General features: G+C 28.8%; 1 protein-coding gene across 1 annotated transcript; it reads left to right on the top strand.

The window, feature by feature from the left end:
• Positions 1–419: 419 nt before the first annotated feature.
• LOC111613160 (phosphatidylinositol 3,4,5-trisphosphate 3-phosphatase TPTE2-like) lies at positions 420–24,594 on the top strand. Its single transcript, XM_023354482.1, has 5 exons — positions 420–501; positions 13,156–13,413; positions 24,092–24,139; positions 24,202–24,363; positions 24,471–24,594. The coding sequence occupies exons 2-5, from the start codon at positions 13,160–13,162 to the stop codon at positions 24,592–24,594; spliced, it is 588 nt and encodes a 195-aa protein (XP_023210250.1). The 5' UTR covers positions 420–501; positions 13,156–13,159.
• Positions 24,595–24,999: the final 405 nt, after the last annotated feature.

Raw genomic sequence — 24,999 nt, 5'->3', positions numbered from 1 at the left:
TGTAACTAATCTTTTATTTTTGGGCCTAGTGCTCTAAATATAAATAAAGATTTATAAAAATAAAATAATACTAAATATTTTTTGTTTTAGCTCTTATTGTGTTATTTTATTATTATTATTATTATTACAAAATCATTTATTATAGCTGCTTTGTTTTTCTAAGAGAAATTAACGAGTGTCTGAATTCCAATCGTTATTTGCAGTGTGCTTGTTCAAGATTGTTATGTTATCTATTTATGACTTATTAACGATAATAGGAATAATTAATGTTTAATGATTAAGAATTAGTTTATTTTAATTATATTTTTGTTAGAATTAAATGAATTAAACTAAATTATGTGTATAAAATAGCTGGAACGTTTAATGATACATGTAAATACTGTTTACTTAAGTATGAATCATAGGTCATTATTGTCGGCCATCTTACAAAATGGTGGCGTTCGTGGTTAGACCTGTTGTTGTAGTTGGCTATGGTAAAGTCCTCCAAGACTTGGCTCGTACGTAAGTTATAAAAATATTACAGTTATAAAAATATTAATAGTACTGTACTACACTTACCAGTTAAACTCTGATCTTATTTTCTTTATAATTACATAAGATCTAGAAAATAGCTAAATTCGAGATGAAACAATCTAGATTTATATTATTTATTTAATTGCTTAAATCTCAAATCTAGAGACAGACAAAACAGTCTAGATATAAATGAGAAAATTAGATTCTAAAGTGACGATCCTGCTTAACACGTGATACAGACTTGAATGTTTTGACTTAAAGTAAAATGGCGGTCGCTAGTATCCGTTTTGNTTTAAAATATTTTTTACTTATTTTTAAAAAAATATATAAATAATTTTAATTAAAATTAGAAACGAATTGCTCGTTTGAATTTTGATTACTCTGAAGATTTTTAATATTTCAAGTGAATTTTTAAAATCCAGTAAATGCCCAGCAGATGGCAGTTTATTAGGAGGCGGATTGGATTTTCCAGTTAATGGGAGTAAATCAAGGTCTCTGATCCTTGGAATGTATACTGTACTCCTTTAAAAATATTTAATTAAATCCTGATAAACTTATCGAATTTACGAACATCAGGTAAATATCTAACCAACTTACCATTTGTCAATATTTATAATAAGTATATTTATGTTTTTACGATAGTTGAACGAAATTGAAACTTTACTTTCTAAGAAATTTGATAGAAAATTTTTAGGTTTGAAAAAAGTTTTTCTTGTCAATTATTAGAATAATGACGACGACAAATTATTTACAACAGCCTCAATTTTACTTGGTTTAATCATAACTTCCATCAATTTTAATGGATTTGTGCAGGTTGTAATTATCTTTAATTGATTTGTATTCATTTTTAAGTAAAATGGATTAATTTGTTGAACATATAGTTTATGGATCCTATGTATGATTTAATTGATATTTTATGAAATGTAGGTGAATTCTTTTTGCTATAATTCTTTTTGCCATAGTATTTGACTGATAACTGGTTTGTATTACAAAGATAAAAAATTGGTAACTTCCTTTAATTCTTAATGGAAATGTTGAGCTGATAAACAATTATTAGTATTCAAAGATAAGTTGGAAAATTGCAAAAGAGGAAAAGATTGAATATTTGTGAATAATTAGTCTAGCTCGTAACTCTAAAAGATTTTTTAAATTAGTTTTACAAATTATAACAGTTTTAATAATTTATGATTATATATTTAGTCAAAAATAGTGAATCTACAAATACGTATCAAATGTGGCTATAAGTATCAGAAGAATATATGTAATATACAAATTATTGTTCTGTTTATTTAATTATTAGATGTCATTTGTAATTCAAAAATTTCATCATAAGCAGCTAAAATTACAAAACATTGTTTAATTTCATTTCAATAAGTTGAATTGAAATATTTTTGTTTTGATTTAGTATTTTACTATGTTTTTAAATTAATCTAACTGATGTAATTTTTCAGTATTATAAAGTAACTTTTAAAACAATCTAACATATATATCCATTAGTGTTTAAAATATTAATATTTTAATAAACATTATTTGTGATATATATGCTTTATTATACTTTTTATTATTTATGATAAAATATTTCAATTACTAGTAAGAATTAAATGGCTTTAATTTTACAGACATTGATTAAATATGAAGAAATCAAATTTAGTCAAANAACCAGAATATTTCTTTTAATATAATTATGTAACAGAAGTAAATTAAAGTGATATCTTTATTTAAAGAGAGGAAATAATCTTTTTATGATTTTAAACTGAGTAAAGAAATTAAATTCATTTTTTATTTGTACACTTTTGATTTTTAAATTTGTCCAAAAAGTAATACTTAATATGAAAATTATGACAACTTAATAATAATAATATTATTTAGGGTGTCTGTTTCTAATGGTATAATAAATAAATTTTCTATATTTCTTACATTAAGATTAAAAAAATTTATTGTAGTTACATTGTATTTTTGTTCCTGTTGTAAATTTATTTACTTTCTGTGTTTAACTTTGTAATTTCCTGTTACAGGCATAATTAGATAAAATTTTTTTAAATATTTAAATTTTTGTGATTAGTATGAAAATATTTACTGAATTAAATTTAAGTGTTATATAAATAATAATTGTTGATTTAAACTTCCATATGTGCACATAAAACTAACTCATCAGATCAAACTATGTTATCTTACATTTAATGTTTTGGATATGAAGTGTTGATAGCTTTTTGTTATTAATACTGTAATTCAAAAGCTGTTAAAAGAAAACTTTGTTTAGCAATCAAATAGAATTATTTGCATATATGATAATTATTTGAATATTGAATGAATTAGAAACATTTCTTTTGAATAGTGTAGAAAATGTACATTAATATACTATTTTTTCATCCTTTTATTTTAGATTATTATTATTATTACTATTATTATAGGAAACTTTTTGTTATAGATATAATATAAATAAGTGAATAATAACATGGATGATTTGGATTTAAATTGTTTTTAATGAAAAAAATATTTTTCATTGAAAATAATATTGTCAAAGAAGTCTGAGCTTTTTAATTGAGAAATGTAAAGAAAAGAAGTGATTTCATTTGATTAAAACTGAATTTTAAGTTTTAATTGGTCACACAGAATTTTAGCTGAAATTTTTTTTATTATATATGATTATATAAGTATTGTATTAAGCTGATATATTAAATCCTCTTGCAACTTTAACTCAAATCTTTTTTCTTTATTTAATAAATTTAAGTTTATATATCGTTTAATTTTCACTTGTTTTTTTAAATTTGTTTAATATAAATTTTTTATTTATTTAATCATAAAAATAAATAACTGTACAGTTTTTCAGTTTTAATATATTACTATTATAAGTATTACATCACATAACAGCTAGATGTAATAAGGAAACTTAAATTTTGCACTTCCTGAATATTTTAGTAGCTTCTTTTAAATTATCTTTTAATACTTAAAAACTTTATAAATATTTATTATATTTAGCTGCAGTTATTATATTTCAAGGGGGTGTTATCATCCACTTTGAGAAAGGATGATTTAGATTAATGCTTATAATTTTAAATAATAAACAAATTTCGTATAGACTGTTTGCTTTTATTTAGTGACTTCTATTTAAGAAATCAACAGTATGTGAATGGTGGTGGATCCAATAGACCATATTTTCTATCATACATGTTTTTAACAATACAGTAATGTTTTTAAGTTCAAACAAATAAATTTTTTTTTTGTCAATAGGGATGGTTTAAGCTCTGTAGCCCTTTCCTTATACCACTATATATTGATACTTATTTGAATGTGAAGAGAAAAAAGGAAAGATCAAAACATTACTGTAGACAGTATAAAAAAATGAACATACAGTTATCCCTCATGCAACACAATTTTGCTTTAACACTGTTTGAAAATTGTCCCCTGTACAACACAAATTTCGGTTTCTCTCAAAAACTGTTTTGAAAATCTTCTATATAAAATTTCATAATTTTCAAGTGTAAACTTTGTTATTTGATACTTTTTTTATTCAAGTTAGCATACGTGTTGTCTCAAATTTGTCCATAAATTTTAGAATATTGAAATTTTCAAATTTTGTGCTTCTCCTCAGGTTTACTTTAATGAAAACTGATAGGAAAGTTAGTGCAATTTTTTCTTTCTTTCTTGTCATATCAACCACATGTTGTTGTCATTGCTTTCAGACTTTGGCTTTCAGACAATGACTCTTTAGACTGTCATTGTGTTTTCTTTTTATAGAGTAAATAAACTTTATTGAATATGAAGATTAAACATCTTTAGGTAAGTGTTATTAAAACTCTTTTAACTGTAAGTATTATCTAAGAATGATTACTTCATTCATAAAAATGACAAACGAAATACAGCAGTATCTCGGTATTTGAACACAAATTCTGGAAAAAGGTCACTTGGTACTTGACTAAATAAATGCAACCTTCTAGAACAAATTTTCAATTAATAAAATATTTTTATTTCACCATCCATAAAAATTTTTTATGATAAAATTTGAAAATGTTTCTGATATTTCTGATCAAGATAAACAAAAAAGCTGAGATGACAATAATACTTTGTAAAAAGAAAATGCAATCATTTAACTAAAATTAATATTAATGTGTAATTCAGTACATTGTGATTGTTAATTAATTATTGATTGCTTTAATAAACATATTTCTCTTAATAATGAAAAAAAAAAAATGGTATACTTTTGCTAACTTCTGGAATATAACCTTATGTTTTACATAAGTCCTTTGTTTTGTATAGCACAAATTTGCTATACAAAACAAATTTATAACACGACACTTTTTTGGAATGTAACTACCATGTTTTATGAGGGATACCTGTATTTTTTTTTTTTTTGCTTTAAATTATTATTATTATTATAAAATTTTTTATTAAAAACAGGATACAGTTAAGATAACTGGATCACAAGATAACAATATGATCATAATATGTTGAAAATGTTGCTGATATTTCTGATCAAGATCAACAAAAAGCTGAGATGACATTGTAATTTAAATTACATTTAAATTGTAAATACTGTATTGTATATCAAACATTGTGAAGCCCAATATGTGTATAGATGATTCTAAATTATTTATTAAATTATTAAAATTATAATTATTTAGTTGAGAGATGGTGCATAATGTCTACCACTAGTAGCAAATTACTTAGCATTAAGCATTAAATTAGCAGAGTTATTAATCAGATTAGTCAGATTATTTAAGGCAATTGTTTGGTTATGTTTCTATAACATGTAAAATTTGGATTTTAGAATGTTTTTTAAATAATTATTTTTAAATGCTTTTAAGTTTAATTTTATAACAAAAAATAATTTTAGTTGACAATAATTAATACAGTAGGGCAGTGGTCGGCAACCTTTCTGACCTCACAGACCACTAAACTCACAATTTTGAATCCCGCAGACCACTATCATGAATCTTTTTAAACAATACAAAATCTATAGAATAATGATCATAAAAGTTCAATTTTACTTTAATATGAAACTCGCGTGTTTAATTATAACAAATTAATGCAACCCTAAAGTTTGTTGCTGCTTGTTTGAAACAAGTTCATGGATTATAATATAAATTTTCGTCTACAAGTACGTATTTTCTAATATCAGGACTTATTATACTAGCTTTACAGATAATGCTACAGAGTTTCACAGAAAACAATTTTTTGTTTTATTTAATATACCTGGACACATACATAATATTGCGTTTTGGACTCTTTCATCCCTCCTCAGCAGGTATTTTTGTAGTACATTAATTTTCAAACTTTTTTCTTTCGTTTTTAACTCCACTGGACATTCAATTTTAACCAATAACAACAATAATACTGTAAACTTAAGCATCTCTTCCTGTTCAATTTGACTTGTAAAAATTTTATTAATTCAGATAAATAAATAAGTTTGTCGGAAAATGTAAAATGTAATTTTAAATTATTTTATTGTTTTAATTTATATAGAATGTACTACAAAAATACCTGCTGAGGAGGGACAAAAGAGTCTGAAATGCAATATTATGTATGTGTCCAGGTATATTAAATAAAACAAAAAATTGTTTTCTGTGAAACTCTGTAGCATTTATCTATAAAGCCAGTATACAGTAGACCCCCCTATAATGCTTAGATACATTCCACTTTATAAGAATTTTACGTTGTAGGAATCCTTAAATACATGAGCCAATCACAGCCTGACACATGTGAAGTTTACGGACTAAGGATGTTTGAAAGGTTTTCTTCTATAAAATTAACCTATTCTAGACTAATTCAACTCAACATTTCCAAAACACGTATAATTTTTTGGGAATAATCCGTATAAACTATGCTATAAACAAAAAATTGTAGGATTACTTACCGAGTGTGCACCGTTCGACTACGCCGTTGCTTACGCTTGTTTTCGTCGCGGAGCAGCGCACCAAACGGCAGCCGCATTTTCTGATAAATTATTTTTCTGTGAAAAATTCGTTGACCTTTGGAGACATCATTAATAGAAATAATTTTTATGGCTGTTGAATAAGAACTGTTTCTTTCACAAGAAATGTATAAAATTAGTGCTGTATTAGACTTACGGTACCTAATTTACATACTGTACAGACGATAGTAAACTCAACTTACTTGCCTAAAACTCTCCGTAGCGTGGCACTGGACGGCGGAAAGTATATATATAATTATAATAAAGTTACAATAAATTAAGTTAATATATAATTATATATACAGTACCTAATATATATATAATTAATATATAATTATATGTACAGTACCTAATTTATATATAATACTGTACAGATGATAGTAAACTCAATTTACCCGCCTAAACTTTCCGTAGTGTGGCGCTGGACGGCGGAAAGTAGTTCGGCTGCTCATCCACTATTGGTCCAGATTCGACCAATCTTGTCGCAACACGAGTCGGCAACGACGTTTTACGAGTCCCTTTATACAAATACTGCCGCAATTTTTTCGCTACGTTATAGGAACCCATGTTATAGGGGAGGTCGACTGTAATAAGTCCTGATATTAGAAAATTTGTACTTATAGACGAAAATTTATATTATAGTAAGTCAATGACATTGAGGCATTTTAATTAAAGTTTATGGATTCTTAGCACTTTTCCATGAAGGATTACAATCGCACTCACAATATTGTTTATTGTTCATTATTTATTGATGACAATCACTTCATATTTGGTTTTAGATTCAAATAGAAACCCCAATGAGTGAAAAAAAGTAACTAAGCATTTTGCATTTCTTTCATAATACTTCATGTAACCTTCTGTTGTTCAATGTCCAAATTTCTCCATGGATCATCAATGGTCCACGGACCACTGGTTGCCAACCATTGCAGTAGGGCATCAATTATCTGAAACAATTCGGGACTGGGGTTGTTCGGATAACTGATAATTTACAAAAAATATATTAAACACAAAACTGTACTGTATATAATTTGTGTCACATGTCTTACAAATACCTTAAATAATATAATACATTGAACTGTAGGCCTAGTTTAGTTTGGCAGGGAAGGAAAACACTGCAATGCCACAGCCGTAGCGGAAATTTGAATTTGCCAACTGGAATGCTTTTGGTTAACCAATGTTTTGGTTGATCAGTACAGTATTCAGATAATCAATGCTCTACTGTATAATTTTAAAATTTCAAAATTGAAGAATACAGACAAAAAAAAGAGAACAAATTATATTATATTTCAGCTTAAGTTATCTCTAAGTTATTTCCTGTTCAAATTTTAGCTGAAGTACAATTTATCAAACAATACATACAGCCTTAATTCAAGACCAATTAAGAACTTTAATTAAATATATTCAAGACAAACATTTTTGATCTACACCAAAATCTGCTCAGGTTCATTTTTGTTTTCTGTTCTATATTGGAATATCTAAATGAACAATGATTAATTATGAACTTAAAAATTCAGAAATTAAATTGATGAAGGTTTACATTTCATGCAAAATTCTACAATAACCAGATAGACATAAAATTGTACAAATAATATATTAATATAGATATACAGTATTAAAGATTTTTATTTTTCAAGTGTTGGATTTGGATTGTGGCCATGCATATGAGATGTTTTGTTATTCTTTGAAATTAATATATCCCCCTTCATATCAGCTCTGAAAATTTCCAGCCCATCTATTGATCTGTATGGAGAGTATGTCTTATGATGCTGGCTTGGTGTAAGTTTGCTTCTACATCATTCATGGAAATAGTTGAACAAAGCAGTAAATCATTTTATTTTTTGTTTCGTACTTGTGCTCGGCTAATCATTTGGTTGATTCAGTATAAACTAAATCCCATTGAAACCTTATTATCATGTATTAGAATACTATATTCTCCAGGTGCTCTATCGGTGTTTATGGGGGTCCTTGCAATTATGGACCAATTTATATATGTACAAGGTACATCTATATCAGGGGTGGCCAACCTTTTCAGAAGGTGGGCCAAATTTCATAAATAATATTTCCTGCCGTGCCACGCACCTAATTTTTTTTTTTAAATTAAAGTAAACAAGAAAGCTTGCTACAGCTTCAACCACATTGTCACTTTCCAGCAGGTGACATCATGGTCAAACACTTGCCTGGTTTAATGTAAAAAGACACAAAAAATAGGTACAGATAGGCCTCCTACAACGCGGTACCTTTACAACGCGTTTTCGCTCCAACGCGGTTGGAAAAATGCGGAATTTTTCTTACAACGCAGTTTATGGTATTTAGAAATGAAGTATCTTTCACATAACAGAAAAATCTCAACAGATCACTTAATACGCGCCACAGTTCGGTGTACAGAGCTAAATGTCCTTGAAAACAGCTGTTTGTCCACGTTGACGTGTTATTCCCATGAAAGTTTCAGGGAAAGATCGGTTTCCAGACAGATGTGCATCAGTTACCATAAACACTCAAATATATCACTGAATTTTCGATAATTTATACTCTTTCAATAGATGGGGACCGCAAAAATGGTCCAAAATACAGTATAAACTTCTATTGGGTGTATATTTTTAACAACATAGTGAAGGGAAGTTATTTTTTGCAATTTTTACTGTCCACAAAACTGCTTTAAAAAATTTTAGCCATAACAATGTCTAATGAAAAGAAAGCACCGTCGTTAGAAAGGAAATTTATTAATATATCTCTTCAATCAAAGATAGAAATTTTGGATCGAATTAAAAATCAAGACGGATAGCTGATATCGGTAGGCATTTTAATTTAAATGAGTCAACTATTCGGTCGATTAAGCAATAGGAAGAAAAGATTAGGAATTCAGTCACATCCAGATCATCTATTCTTGTGAAAAATGTTGCTCGTCTGACAGCACCTATAATGAAAAAAAAAAGACAAAAATGGAACAAGCGCTAATATTATGGGTAGAAGATATGAACAAGAAATGGTTGCCTTTAAATAAAAGTGCAGTTAAACCACAAAGCCTTAAAAATATTTGATTATTTAAAACAAATGGGACAGTTGTCGGCTGATGAAACCAGTGTTAAATTCATGGCTAGCAATGGCTGGTTTGAAAAATTCAAAAAACGCCATTCAAACGGCAAGTTTTTCTCTTTTTAGGACTGAATTCCAGTTTTTGTATTAAGTTGGTGTCTCCTATAACGCGATTTTCCACAACACGGTATTTTCAAGGAACGTATCTACCGTGTTGTAGGAGGCCTACCAGTATATTTATTTTTTTGAAGAAAATAAAACATAACTGAGAATCAAACATATTTATAAGACAGTTTAAAAATATTTAAAAGTGAGACATCTGACTTTGTTTTACAGAACTAAGTGCATCAAAATTGATCTCCACTTATGTTGTCTCTACACGCAAACAGTTTTCCAAATGAACATCAGTAATTCGTGATCTCACTTGTGATTTGATGTACTTCATGTGACTAAAAAGCTGTTCACACACAAGTGTTTCCAAATAGCGAAACCTTCGACAGAGCATGTTTGTAAAACGCAGGATATTTATCCTTGTCCAAATACGTTTCATAGAACTCTTCCAAACCAACTTAATGAAATTTTTCCAACGTTTCAGGGTTTACTTACTTATAGAATCGATATAGTAGACAGGCTACTTGGTTAAAATAGTTTGAACTGTAATTATAAATATGTTAAATATGTATTTTAATGTCGATTGCAAAATCTCTCCAGATGCATTGGCGATAATAAAACGAAACTACAGAATAACACGAAACTTTGTTAAACTGGACTGAAAGTAGTTATGACTATGAGCCCGATAGTATTATGAGCTTTCCGAAAACGCCGAAGACCACAGAACATATATAGCTGAAGTTGAAGTCTCATATTAAATTTTATCAACACCTAGCGTCGGACAAAAAACTAAATAACCTTGAGTGTCAAATAGCAAGATATTTGAAATAGCTAAAAATCTATGAATTTTTCCAAAAATGAAGGATATTTTAAATTTCTCTTAGCTATAATTTAAAAATACATGATACGAATAAACTCATGACGTAATGTTCTTTTGGTGATATGTACAATAAAGTTAACGTTTATGTTCATTTGACCTAGCTCTGTGGGCCGCATGCGGCCCGCGGGCCTCGTGTTGGCCACCCCTGATCTATATGCTATCTTATTATCGTGTTTCTTGCTATTTCTTTGTATAACACCTGCATTTTATGGTCTAACCAATTAGTATGTGGTTTAGGTTATTTGTGTGTGTTACTGTCTTTACTCAAACCTGTTTTTGGATTAATTCTTTACAATATACATATTAGTTATGTGCCGGATCGTTAAAAATGTATATCTGTGGATACGGATCATTAGTGTCTAAATCTGCGGATACGGATCATTAGTGTCTAAATCTGCGGATACGGATCTCAACTTTCGTACTCAGTCGCCGCCAGTGCGCATGACCTTGGACGGATAGTTGATGCTTTGCATTAGTAACGTAACATGTTTTGACTTGCACTGCACGTGTTTTTGTTTATAGTTTAGTGTGACACGGGATAGCATAGATTACATTTGTATTTTTGGAGAATGTTGAGTTAAATTAAAATAAAAACAATGTCGACAAAAAAGTTTAGTAGTGTAATATGGAAATATTTTAAGATAGTAAATGAATTTTGCATGATAAAATTTTTGCAATATGAATGTGTCAAATATGTGATTTTAAGAAATAAAAAGTGATTTTAATTGAAGTTATTAGTATTTTATTGCTACCTATCTTCAAAATTTCATATAAGTAATGAAATTCATTAAGATAAAAGATCCGTTAAAGATCTGCTAAAAAGTAATGGATATGGATATGGATCTTTTTTTCCCCCTCAGATATCCAGCACATCACTAATACATATGCAGCTGCCATGGTCTCAATATATTGTAACTCTTCTATTAAGTTAATTTTATCAGTACAATGGGTAAATGCCCTTTTTGTAAGAGCTTTGATTACAGCTATTTTGTACATGTAAGAATTACTTGAGTTCATAGGGATAAATAATGGATAATAATCAGGCTTGTAGTAAATGTTTGTTTCAATGTGGCCATTTAAAAAAATTACATGTGTCTAAAAAATTGGGTGCATATCTTTCTCAGTTGTTCTAGCTTAAAGGATAGTTCTTTATTGATTATTGATTACCATTCATGCAATATAAAAAATTATCAATGTCAGGTTTTTGACTTCCAAGAATAAAAATAACATCAATGTATCTCTTGTAAATTACCTTACACTCTAAGAAGTGTATAATCATTTCACATATATCCCATAGGGAGCACATCCTGATAAGGAGCTACCCATAGGTATTCCCCATTTTTGTAGATGTGGTGGTATTGTATATTGAAAAACAAGGATTAACATAAAAGGTGTGCTAGTTCTAAAATTTGGTAGTGTTGTGTAGGATCCTTGATATTTAATAACCAATCCCTTAAAAGCACAATTGTAATTTGATTGAGGGTGTAACAATATAAACTCTAAAACTATTACATGTTAACTGGTCTTAAATTAAGGTTTTCTGTAGTATTTTATTCATTTACACATCCACTTTGTGAAGAATTTTGAATTTAGTTTAAATGTAAATGAGCATTTTGTTAAACTATTTCTTAGATTGAAAAATTCCAAAACCTGGATGTATTAATTAAAATTAATATTAAAAAAAACCCATAAATCCATAAAAATAGAATGCTTATTAATGGACAAATATTTTCAACTATGTATAATGATCATCTTTAGGGTCTAGAATGGAAAGGCTAATAAGAAAGGGACTGCAATTAACTTTAAAGATTCTGGAGTCATGTTACATCCTTGGAGGGCATTATTTGAAGTTTTATAGTTTTGTTTACCATTTTTCTATATATCACTGTATTTATTTTTTATTTAACTTTTCTTTTTAATTATGTNACTAGCATCCAGTTCTAATTAAGAATAAATGTAAATTATATAATTATAAGTTTGAGTTAACAAGAGTCTACTGTAATAGTCATTAATTTGTAAGAAATTCTAACAAATTCATAAATAATTAGAAATTTTATTTAACTATAATGTGCATCTTGCATTCAAGTAAATACAGTAATGAATCTTCCAGTTATACATTTTTCAATTGTTTTAAAAATTCTTTGCTGTTAGTCAATAAAACCAGAATTTCTACTAATTGTAGTTACCCTGCTTAATATTATCAATCAATTGTCATTGGTGTAGGTGAGTCTCAGTGTATGAATTTCATACATTACATAAAACATCTTAATTATATTATTCAAATTTTAAAATATGAATGAATGTGATCCTGAACAAGTTTCAACCAAGTTAATTTTCTTATATAATCTTAATAGAATTCCTGAATGCCAGTTATTTAATTTACAAATTTTAAACTAAAATTAATTCCTATAATTTAAATCATAATTTAAACCAAAATAAATTATTACTGGATAACATTATTATTTATAAATACTATATTTTGATTTTAATTATGCATATTTATATAATCACAATTTTATTTTCTAAATGCATGCACATATATCTATAGTACTGTACTGTACAGTACATAAAGTTAATATATATTATGATGCTTCTGCATTGAATACTATTCCTTGAAAATCATTAATACTACTAATTTTTGATTAATCCGTAATGTAAATAACATTAAAAGTTATTTTTATTAATACTAATCTTAAAATTTTTTTAGATAAATGGAAAGTAAAAAACACTATCAAAAATTTAATAATGAAGAAATGGACAGTGAGGACTCCCTGGGGACATCAAATTCAGCTTATTTGGATATTAATTCTCAAAATAAGGCTTCAAAACCAAACGCAGTTACCATAGCTAATGGAAATGAATCAAATTTTCGTGAAGTACTTGTAGACGATTACCAGGATGGAAAAGTTACTGTCACAATACCTGATCCAGCTGAGAATGAAACTGTGGAGAAAGAAGTGATTGGGTAATAATTTATAATTTTTTTATAAAAAAATTTTTAATATTATTGGAATGTAATATTAAATGTAATTTAATATACAACTCCAATGAATTTCGTTCATCTATAAAAACTTAAAATAATTCTTAGTACAATGCAGATGTTTATTTTTGTAACAAAAAGTAATTTATAATAAAGACAAGTGTTCATACAAACAGATCAGGAGCTCAGATTTCAGGAAAATGTGTTCCTATTAAATATTTCATTTATGATCTTAACATGTTGCAATATGTCAAGATTTTATAATCACTAGTGATGGGATGATACCAAAATTTCTCCCAATTCCAATTTTTTAAAGTACTTTCTAATGTTTATTTTAGTTTAGAAAAATTAATGATTTACATTACAAGCACAGTACATTAATTAACAAACATCAAGCTTTAAAAATGGAAAACAATTGGAAAATCCAGAATCAATTTTTTGAAAGAAACATGAAAATTCTCCATTTTATATGTGGATATGCATGCTTTTATTGTATACTACAAAATAAATTTGTAATCTTATTTCAGATGAAGTTAATATTGCAATGCTATTCCCCAAGAAATCACAGCCAATTTCCTTTTACTCAATGAACTATGCCATCATGTCATATAGAGTTGCCATCTTTGGAAACTGCTTTGTTGACTGATGCAATGATCAGGGAAGGGAACAGTAAATGAGAAGATATGCTTTTTTCATACTCTTTGCAATGGGCATGTCTTGTAAATGATTTAACTCCATCATATTTAATACTAAATGAAATTTGCCAAATGATGCAACGAGCCAAACAAATATTGTTACGAGTTAACCAATTTTTGAATTCATTCACTTGAGCCACAAACATCTAGACTGACTCATCTTGAAAAATCAATTTTTAAAACTCGAAATGGCTTTAAACTTAGCATGAACAAGTATTTTTACTCAGAATGCACATATCACATTTGAAAATTTAATGTATTATTAAAGCATTATCTGTGAATCATAACAAAAACTTTCCATAATTACAATGAGAGAGTTGTTTTATCATTATAAGTAAACATGCTAACATGAAAAATATTATATAAAATTATTTTTAAATTAATATTTCTAAATAATATATAAAATTCAAAGTCAACAGGAAAATATTGTAAAATAAAATGATGATAAATTATTAGTTCATTAAGTTCATTGATGTAAAAAAAAACAGAATGTGTTAGGCTTATAATTAATAGAATGATTCTGAAATTTTTCATCTTGTTTTTTTCTTTGTCATCATTTTTAACTGGTTTCCTCTACTGGCATATTTTTTCCTGATATTTTATCATGTTTTAGCTCTACATGGAATAAAGTAAAAATAATAATGAATAACAATATAGTAGACTTTCATTAATTTGAACTGAGAGGTATGCCTTAACAGTTCAAATTAAAATGAGGCCATTTCTGGATGCTACAGAACAAAAAACATTTTTTACAGGTTGAGCCCGATGGATTTTATTCCATCAGACTCAACCTTCTTAATAATGGACACTTGAGTTTCCAAGTTTAAGCTTCTGTATTGCCCAAGAGAAGCCATGATGGACAAGTGCCACAGGGCAACTATAAACCATCCTAATTGTGCATTGAGTTGAAATTTTTTTAAATTTTAAAATGGGAAGATGATGACAATCTACTAACAGGTGCTCTTGATTCAAATAAATAGGAGGCAGCACACTCAATTTCTAATTACCAAGAGAATTCTACATTGACTTAAATAGGAATCAGATGAGNTAATTAAGAATTCAAAAAATGCCAGCAAAAATTAAATAAATAGAAATTATTAAAAATAATAATTAAAACTCTGATCTTTACACTGAAAGCAAAAGTAAAAATCAAATCAAATCAATCAAAAATTAAAACAATGCTTTTAAAAACCATTTAAAAGTTATTTTGAAATTTTCAAATTGTAAATTAAATTAATTTTAAAAGTTATGTTATTTGTGTGCAGTGGTGATGGAACATTTTGTTTTTAATATTTATATAAATAGATTGCCAGTCAAACTGGCTTAATACTGACTGGATGGCAATTTTAAAGTCACCATATCTTCCCTAAAATGGGGACAGAACTGACTGAGTGTAATCTCTTGTCACTGACTACACGAAAGAAAAGTCCACCATGACAGGCGTCATCTTGTATATTGGCTGTTGCATACATTCTGCTTTATCGACATGAAAGTTTCTATTAAACTAATATTTAATTGTTAATGTTAATTTTAAAAACTATTCTTCCGCATTTTATAATAAGAGTTGGAAATTGTGACAAGATTTTAATCATTTCATGACTAATAATCACCGTGGAATTGCATCACCTTTTCACTTAAGAGTTACAAAGTGTTGAGGCATGGAAGATACAAACTTATGCATCAACTGCATGGGAATTTTTTCCCATTCTTTTCTTAGATACATATGTAATTGTTCTAACACATGAGGACAGTGTTAAAACATCTTTCTTTTAAAAAATATCATACATTTTCTATCAGGGAGAGGTCCAGGGGAATGCATTTATATGATTAGACTGCAGCCAGGCTTTGGTTTTCCTAGCATTGTGCAGACAGATGTTGTCATGCTGGAAAATACAGGCTCATCTTTGGAAAAGTTTACATTTTGATTCATGTAGATGTTGATGAAGAATTAGAATATAAGCTTCAGAGTTCACAGCATCATAGAAATGCAAATCTCCAACTCCTCCTGCACTCATGCATCCCCAAAGGATGCATGAGTGCAGGAGGAGTTGGAGATTAGAGACTGTCGCTTCTGGACTTGTCTTTAATAATGTGCTGGATTATTAGCTTCATCTTTAATACAAATAATTTTCTTGTCTATATTTCCATTGTTTACATGAAATGTTGATTCATCTGATTTTAGTATTTTCTTCTAACCAATGTTTGTCCACTTCTGATTAGTTCTGACCAAGCTAAATGTCTGTACTTGCATGATTCATTTAAGAGGTTTCCTTTGGATTTATACAATCTGTATTTGCATCATTGAATATATCTCCACACTGTGTGCATTCAGATAATGGGATATTAAAGTATTCCCTTGTCTACTTTGTCAAATCATCTATGAAACTTGCCTGTTTTGTGAAATATAGTGCTGAAAGGACCATAGTTGTCTAGAACTGAGTGGTAGTTTTTCTTCCTAAAGTTTTTGCTGGACAAGTGTTTCTCTTTTCTCAAAAACATTTTGATTTCCTGGACTGTAGATTGAGATAACTGTACATTCCATGCAAAACTGCATTGAGAGATTCCTTCTTTATACTTCTGGATAATAATTTTCCTGATTGGTTCCAATACTACCTTACCTCTTGCCATTTTTCAGACATTAATATGAACTGCTAAAGGTAATTTGCCTTCTATAAGCAACATGTATGACTTAAGAAATAAACAGAAATTCCAGAAAATTTTCCTCAAAGTTCTTTCTGAATGAACTTCATTGCAGTGTGTTGTCAAGCAGTAGCAAGATTTTGTAAGTTTGCTGACCTGTTGGAGATTGGGGACTTAAAGTCCCACTTCTCAGCACCAGTGTAAGTTTGCCGACTTTTAGGGGAGGATCGCTAATCCCGTGTCAGGATGATCTAGGGTCATTCACGTGTGGGTGTGTTGAAGGAGACACAGATGACAAGAATCTCACAAAAACCTGTTTATTTTAAACATAAAATAACTTACACTATGAAACAAAAATATTCTTAAACACAATCGGCTATTCAGAAGTCCTGAGTGTCAATGTTGTTTTGTGGTTTGTCGATCGATGGTGGCCAAAGTGGTGTTAATCAGTTCTTAAGGCTGGTGGGGAGACAGTTGGGTGGCGACACGGCCCTCAGAAAAGACAGGAAAAATGTTCTTTTGTGCATTGACACACGGCGTGATTCAGAAATTCACTATTTGAGTTTCTGACTAACCGAGTTCAGGTATACAGTTGCACAGTTTACAGAAAGTGAGTCTGTCCTTGAAGATCGGGGATTATATCAATCGCCATTTTCAGATTTGTTTATTCTGATTGGCTCTGCGTCCCTTTTTCCCACTCCCTGATTGGTCCCTCGACTGTCCTTAAGCAAAAGACGATCCCTGTTCAAGTCACGAGAAAGATCCGCTTCTAAGAATCTACTTGACACCAGCCGTTAACTCTGGATAGAGAGTGCTGATGGAACTTTAGAACTTGCACTCATATTTTCTCCCCACTGTTGTCTAGTCTGTGGTGTTTTGAAATTTAACGACCTGACGTGATGTCCCTTTTCATTATTAACCTTTCCCCTTTCCAAAATTTCTATGTTCTAATTTTTTGTATATGAGTGCCTTGTCAAAGATCCATCTCTACTGGAGGACGTTCGTTTACAATTATTAATCATTTATAATTATTGCGTTCTGTTTACATCAATAGTATTTTTTTTTCTTGTCTTGGTTTCATATGATTAGTACAACTAATCTGATCTTTGATTGGTTTTTTTGATCATTTTTAACAATGGACAATTTTTTATCTAGTTTCGTTTTAATAAATTTCTAATAATAAATGTTTAATTTCAACCCATTTTTTGGGACCTCACAATCTGTATAGATATGTATTCTGAACTAATGAAATCCAATGTATTAAGTAATTTGAATGAACTTGTTTATTTACAGAATGAATTATTTATAGCACTTGGTTTAATATGTACACAAAAGTTTTTAAGTTTATGTTAATATCTGAAAGTTTAAATGGTGAACAAAGTTCATTGCAAGAAGGATTGTAACATACTTAAAGGCACCAGATCTGATTAAATATGAAAATATTTTATCAAAAATTGCTTTAAAAATCTACCAGTATTACAAAGAATGACTAGTTGTTAATTGAATTATTCAGAATAACAATATTGACATTAAAATCTATGATAATTCCATTTATAGTATTTTAATTACCAAAATTTTTCTCAGAAAACTTGCAGCAACATATAACTAGCATTGACCTATACCCTACAAAAAAAGAATTAAAATAAAACCTTTGTATAACTCACACCTCCATATACTCCACATTTCTATAGTATCAGTTGTAAACATGGTACATTTCATATACTGTACAGTTTAGATATTATCTCAAACATTGTTTTTTCCTTTATTTCTTTTATTTTATTTCCATCAGCAATTTACTGTAGGTGTAACTAAGTTATAAAATAAGTGGAAAGGAACAAATAGAATATTTGATACAGAACTGTCCAAACTGCATTGTACTGAAAATTTAAAATGACCATTGAACAACAAAGTAAACTTTAAAAGTTTTTAAACCATTCACTACAGCAGAATATTTGAACTACTTCAGATCTTTGTATTAAATATATTTTGTTACTTTACTATATTGTTTTGTTTTCTTTACGGAATATCTGATGATATTTGTTACTTATACAAATGTTTTTGTCCATTTGTAAATGTTTTTATTTCTTTTACTGGTTTTTGAATATTTTCCTTTTCATAATTTGCACCTCTGTATACACTCCATATACTTTGGTATGTGTAGTTAATTTAAGTTTTTCTGTTTAATTTTTTTATGTCAATGAAATCCATTGATTCAGGTTTAAGTGCAAATTACTGTTTCTCAACTTTATTTTTTAAACTGTGTTTATTGTAAAGAACTAAAATAGGAAAAAACTGATAGTCTGATTTTAAATAGAAGCTTTTAAATAGTTGTAAATTATTACATAAAAAAGGATTACTAGAAACTGATCAGCTTTCAAGATACAGATTCTAGTTAGAATGTCTAATAACAAATTAAAATATGGATTGAAGCATACCAAACAAAATTGGAGAGAACTAAAGCACAAAATTTACTGTGTTCTTTGGTATTTAAAGCTTGAGTGTGTGACAGCTATTAAATACAAGTTTTGATAGGCATCTTCCTAAAACTGTAAACTTAAGTACAATTGCATAATGTATTGGTATTGCACATTTTGAAAAAATAGGATCAGTCATGAAGCCACACTCCAGTGGTTGTAAGTGTATTTCAGAGAAAAAAAGCATGTATTTTTGCTGCATTTGTGCCTAGCCTGAGGAAAAATCTATGACTGTTGTCTTTGGAGTTAATTCTGCCACACACAAAACATTGTTTAACATTACCTAAAAATGTAATAGTCCTTGTGTATGCTGTAAGCAATATGGGTACATTTAATATTTATCTAATGTAATGCTTTTTAAAGCATTATATCTGAAATGAAAAGCAAATCTTTAAATCAGCATCTTTTGTTTTCATTTCAGATATAACGCTATAAATAACTTTTTTAATAAAATTGGAAGTTATTTCAAATAACTCTTTCGATTACAATAACAAAAATTTAAATGTAAAGTAAAAATTTGAGATAAATTTCTAGGATTTTATCTCAGATTTTTATAATCTAATAAAAATAGCTTGTATATATATATATATATATATCACTTCCAAATTATTATAGACTAAGTATTTTTTAATAGTTACTGATTATTATTAATTATGATACTTGAGAAAATTAAAAAGGGAAAAGTGACATTATATCACTATACATTCATAACAAAATTTGTTTCTGATAAGTTAATTTAGAAAAAATGATTTTAGAAATTTCAGTTAAACGGTTAAATAATTCATAGAAAGAAGTACTGTGATACTTCAATTTATTAATATTTTTAATTTTATGGGATGTGATAAAGAATTTTCAAATAAAAAATTTAATGATATAAAATATATTAAAAACATATTAAAACTAAATAAAAGTAAATGCTATTAATTTCAAAAAATATTTATTATTTAATAATAATCAAAAGAATTAGAAATATGTAAATAAAATATTTCCTCTTATTATATGATTACCTTTAAAATTCTAACATTCTTTAAATTTTAAATGCTATAAATTCTTGTTAGATGTCATCAATATTTTTGTGTTTGTTAAAACTTTCTTATATTACAAAATAATAATGGTTATATCTATAACAGTGTTTTTCAACCTTCTTGAATAAGCAACCCCTTTACAAGTTAAAAAAAATCTGGCGACCCCCCAGGGTCATATTAAAACTATGTCAGTGATTTTAAAAACTACGTACAGTAGAGCCTCGATTATCCGACCTCCGATTAACTGACCGTCCTAGTCGGCAAATTTCAAATGTCCGCTAGTGATGTGGCACTACAATATTTGGCTATGTCTTGGCTACTTTAATATTATTTTTACGTGTTTTAGCTGGCAACACTGGATCGACCATGAAAGGGAGCCAGTATTTAAACGAGGCTTAATTTTCTAATTTTTAACGATACAATAGCAACGATTATTATTTTAAAAAATTTTTGTTAGGCTTAACATCGATGAAAATTCAATGCAAAGTAGGTTAATAGCGATATACTAATTACATAGGATATAATAATATACTATACTAATAATGGATTTTTTCATACTTTTCGGTTATCCGACCAACCCCAGTCCCCAATTAAGTCGGATAATCGAGGCTCTACTGTATTTAAGTTTCTTTCTGTTGAGACCTAAATATCGATCAAAAAACCAATTGTACTGTAAAATAAACAGGCACAGCCTTCTCACTGAGATTGTAGTTTTTTTATTATAGTGTAAGACCTACAAACACTTCTTTTACCCGTGACCTCCCTGGGGGTCGCGACCCACAGGCTGAAAAACACTGATCTATAACAATAATTCAGTTTTTAATTAAAATATTTTGGTATTTTAGTCTGTTTAAATTAAGGTTAAATAAAGAAAATTTTATAAATATAAAATTTCAAGGTATAAAAATTTTATTACTGTCATTTTAAAACTGCTGTATGCTGTATTCTAATTTTTGCTGAATGTAGGAATGTTTCAATGTGTGTGTATATGTATATATATATATAATTTAAAGTTTTAATTATTGTATATTATAAATGGTAAAGTCAAAAGTAAACCAAACTTTTAACATTACTTGCACTATCAGCTTAAAGTTTTTACAAAAGACCCACTAAGCTCCATCTGCAGCTATATATTTCAGCAAATACTCACTCCACTTGTTAAAGTAATAAGGAAAATTATTTTTTTTTTTGTAATGTTTGAGTTTTGTCATTATTTTTTACATTTGCTTCTGTTGGCCATTTCTCATTAATTAATGAATATCTAAGGAGGATATAATAATGCTTTTTCTACCTTTGCATCTTTTGATCTTTCCTCTGGAGACTTTTTATCTGTTTCTTAAAATGAAAGAGAAGTTGAAAAGTTTCTGGTTTTAATTAACAGTAATAGAGGAAATTTCAGCAACAAGAATCCTTAATGATATCACAAAAAATATGGCTTGTAGCAATATTATGACAAGAAGTATAGATGCAGGCAGAAGTATACTACTGTGATCAAAAAGTATCAGGAATGGTTCATTTAAACTGCGCATTTGCAAGAAGTTGCTGTTGTCATTTTTTTCATCATTTGATACAACTTTCATTGACATCTAGCAGCAATCTTGTATGTCATAGTCTGTTTTCATTTGCAAATAAATGCTTGTTTTGTCTGTAAAGAATTTTTGCGCTGGCGATTTTTCAAAATGTCGAGCAAAGAACATTCATTAAATTTTGTTTTCTCAACAGAATTACTGGAAAAGCCTTTGGTTGTGATAGTCTATCAAAAACAAAGAGTTATTGAGTGGTATAAGATGTTCAAGAATGGCAGAGAATGTGTTGAAGATGAACCACATTCTTGTAGACTGTCTACTTTAACTGATGAACAACATATTGCTCAAGTCAGAAATTTGATCTAAATGATCATCATTTAACAATTAGGGACATTATTGAACGTGTACATATTCCAGTATCATTTAGATCTCATTGAGCAATTTTAAACTATCATTTGGACTTGCGGTGCACTGCTTCTCAAGTGGTTCTGAAAATGTTGAATATTTTTCTAAAAACATGTTCAAGTGGCCAAGGAAATGCTTTCTCAAGATGAATCATTTTTAAAACACATCATTACAGGTGATGAAACATGGACTTATGCTTTTGACACCAAAACAGCACAAAGATCAAGTGAATGATACTCAAAAGGTCCAAACTCAAGACCAAAAAGACCAGGTCAAAGTCAGTCAAAAATCAAGGTCATGTTGATTATTTTCTTTGATTGTCGTGGTGTTGTGCATCACAAATTCCTTCTGACTGGCCAAACTGTCAACAAAGAATATTATTTGGGTGTTTTATTTTTTTGCGCCAAAGCAATTAATAGAAAATGCACCTGATTTGTGGCAAGAAAACTGATGAATTTTTCTTGTATTTCATGAATTTTTGGCTAAAAATCAGGGCTGTGGCATCAGAGTCGTGGAGTTTTGGTGTTTTAGTCGGAGTCGTCAAAAACTCCGCCGACTCTGACTCCCTTTTACTTACCAACTTGTTATGTACAGTGGGTGATCGGTTAACGAACACTTTCGCGAAAGATTTTTATGATCGGACAACGAACACTTCACTGAACAAACACAAGAAGAAGCGCGTAAATAACGAATACCGATTTGTCTTCCTTTGTCTCAGGCAACAATTCGAAACTCTTCGGAGCGCGGGAGACGTCGACAACGACGTTCTACCCAGTATATACTGATTGAATAGTATTCCCCTGAACTTTGAAACTCTCCCTTGTAATTCCAGCCTTTTATATTTTATAGAAACAATTCTTTTACGTTTTCTTCTGAAAATACGGATTTATGCCGATATCTGCTATTAAAGATCTTTTGAAGAAGTGGGAGGATGTCAGAACAACGGTCTTAAAATGGCATCCAAACCAGGTTGAGGTTAATAGGCCTATAGATCTCTACAATTACAATGCTATTAATTACTTCTGAAAAATCATGAAGAAGACAGAAAAGCAATCGACATTGGACAGATTCTTTAACCCCCACAAACGGAAAAAACACGACTAATAAAAATGCAAGCCCATGTATATATGTATTTTTATTATTACATGTGAATAAACGTAGTAAGAAAGTATATATATTTTTATTTTTTGGGGGGTTTCCAGAACGAATTAATCAAATTCCCATAGAAACCTATGGTAAATCGATAATCGGTTAACGAACAATTCGGATAGCGAACAAAGTCTTGGAATGGATTATGTTCGTTAACCGATCACCCACTGTATATGAAACGGAGTCGGATGGTAAGGAAAAGTCGGAGTTGGAGTCGGTAGATTTTTATGCGACTCCACAGCCCTGCCAAAAATTCGACAAATATTGTTCCACAAGCTCTGTATTCATCTGATATGGCACCACGTGACATTTTCTTGTTTCCTCAACTAAATTTTCACTTTATTGTCACTATTTTGAGTTGATTAATGTCATAAAACAAAAATTTGCTGAGAGTCCTGAAGGGGTTTAACAAAAACAACTTTAAAGCATGTTTCAGGGATTGGAAGAAACATTGGCATAAGTGCATTGCAGTGGGAGAGGATTACTTTGAAAAGGCACAAAATGAATTTTGATGGATAAATTTAAATATTGTGTTTTATTGAACCATTCCTGATACTTTTTGATTATGGATAGTTACACTAAAAACTTATTTTGAAAGTGATATGGTGTGAGAGGAATAAGTTTCTATGTATTGTGTAATACATAAAACCATATACCAAATCAAACCTATACCAAAAGTTTGGTTTATTTTTTTGACTCTATTACATAAGAGTTACATGCAATTATAAAATTGAACTTTTTTTTTGTAGGGAATTACAATATAAATTAAGAAGAGTTGTTGAACATTTAATATTCAGGTAAATAATCATACTTTTGTTTGAAACTTTTATCATTTACTAATACACAATATTTTTTAAAGGGTGTTTGGCCTATTATTGATCATAATTGATATCAGTGTTTTAATTGCTGATTTGTTTATCACTGATAAAAGTGAAGATGAGCAGCTAGCATATGAACTTGTTGCTGTTTGTTTTGTTTGTGTATTTGTCTTAGAAGTTTGCCTTAGAATATTTGCTAAGGGGTAAATAACTAGTTTGTTTACTATTTTTCATAACATTAAAAATTATTTAAGAATTATTTAATTATATTTTATATTATGTAATTTTTTAATATTTTTGTTTTTTTTAGTCCAAAAGAATTTTTTAGTGAATGGTTTAATTCAGTGGATTTTGTTGTTGTACTCATTTCTTTTATTGTAACTGTAACTTATACAGCTGTAGACTTTTCTTCAAATTATGGTTTTGCCAAGTAAGATACATTTTTAATTTTATAATTTTCCATTTTAAAATTTATTAATAAATTTTCAAAAACTAAAATAAAAAATGTGCATATTTCCATTTAGAAGACATGAAAGTTTTCTGGACTGCAATTTGAAAAGATTTTAGACATAAATTCCCGCTGTTATCCATCTGTCTTTCCTTAATCTTGAGAATGGAGTTAGATAGATAAAATCTGAGACCAGATATGGAAACCTTTGGGGCAGGAAGCCCCAATTAACTATATGTGAATTTCNGAAAAGATTTTAGACATAAATTCCCGCTGTTATCCATCTGTCTTTCCTTAATCTTGAGAATGGAGTTAGATAGATAAAATCTGAGACCAGATATGGAAACCTTAGGGGCAGGAAGCCCCAATTAACTATATGTGAATTTCCATT

The sequence above is a fragment of the Centruroides sculpturatus genome, unplaced genomic scaffold (genome assembly GCF_000671375.1).
Source record: "Centruroides sculpturatus isolate CEXI.00-Female unplaced genomic scaffold, Cexi_2.0 scaffold1885, whole genome shotgun sequence".
NCBI lineage: Eukaryota > Metazoa > Arthropoda > Arachnida > Scorpiones > Buthidae > Centruroides > Centruroides sculpturatus.
This window is presented reverse-complemented; position numbering and strand designations above follow the sequence as displayed.

Excerpts from the sequence above, each read along its gene's own strand:
- LOC111613160 (XM_023354482.1), top strand. The coding sequence starts at position 13,160 with ATGGAAAGTAAAAAACACTATCAAAAATTTAATAATGAAGAAATGGAC. Across the intron at positions 13,414-24,091 it reads GTGGAGAAAGAAGTGATTGG|GGAATTACAATATAAATTAA; the intron begins GTAATAATTTAT and ends TTTTTTTTGTAG. Across the intron at positions 24,140-24,201 it reads GTTGAACATTTAATATTCAG|GGTGTTTGGCCTATTATTGA; the intron begins GTAAATAATCAT and ends TATTTTTTAAAG.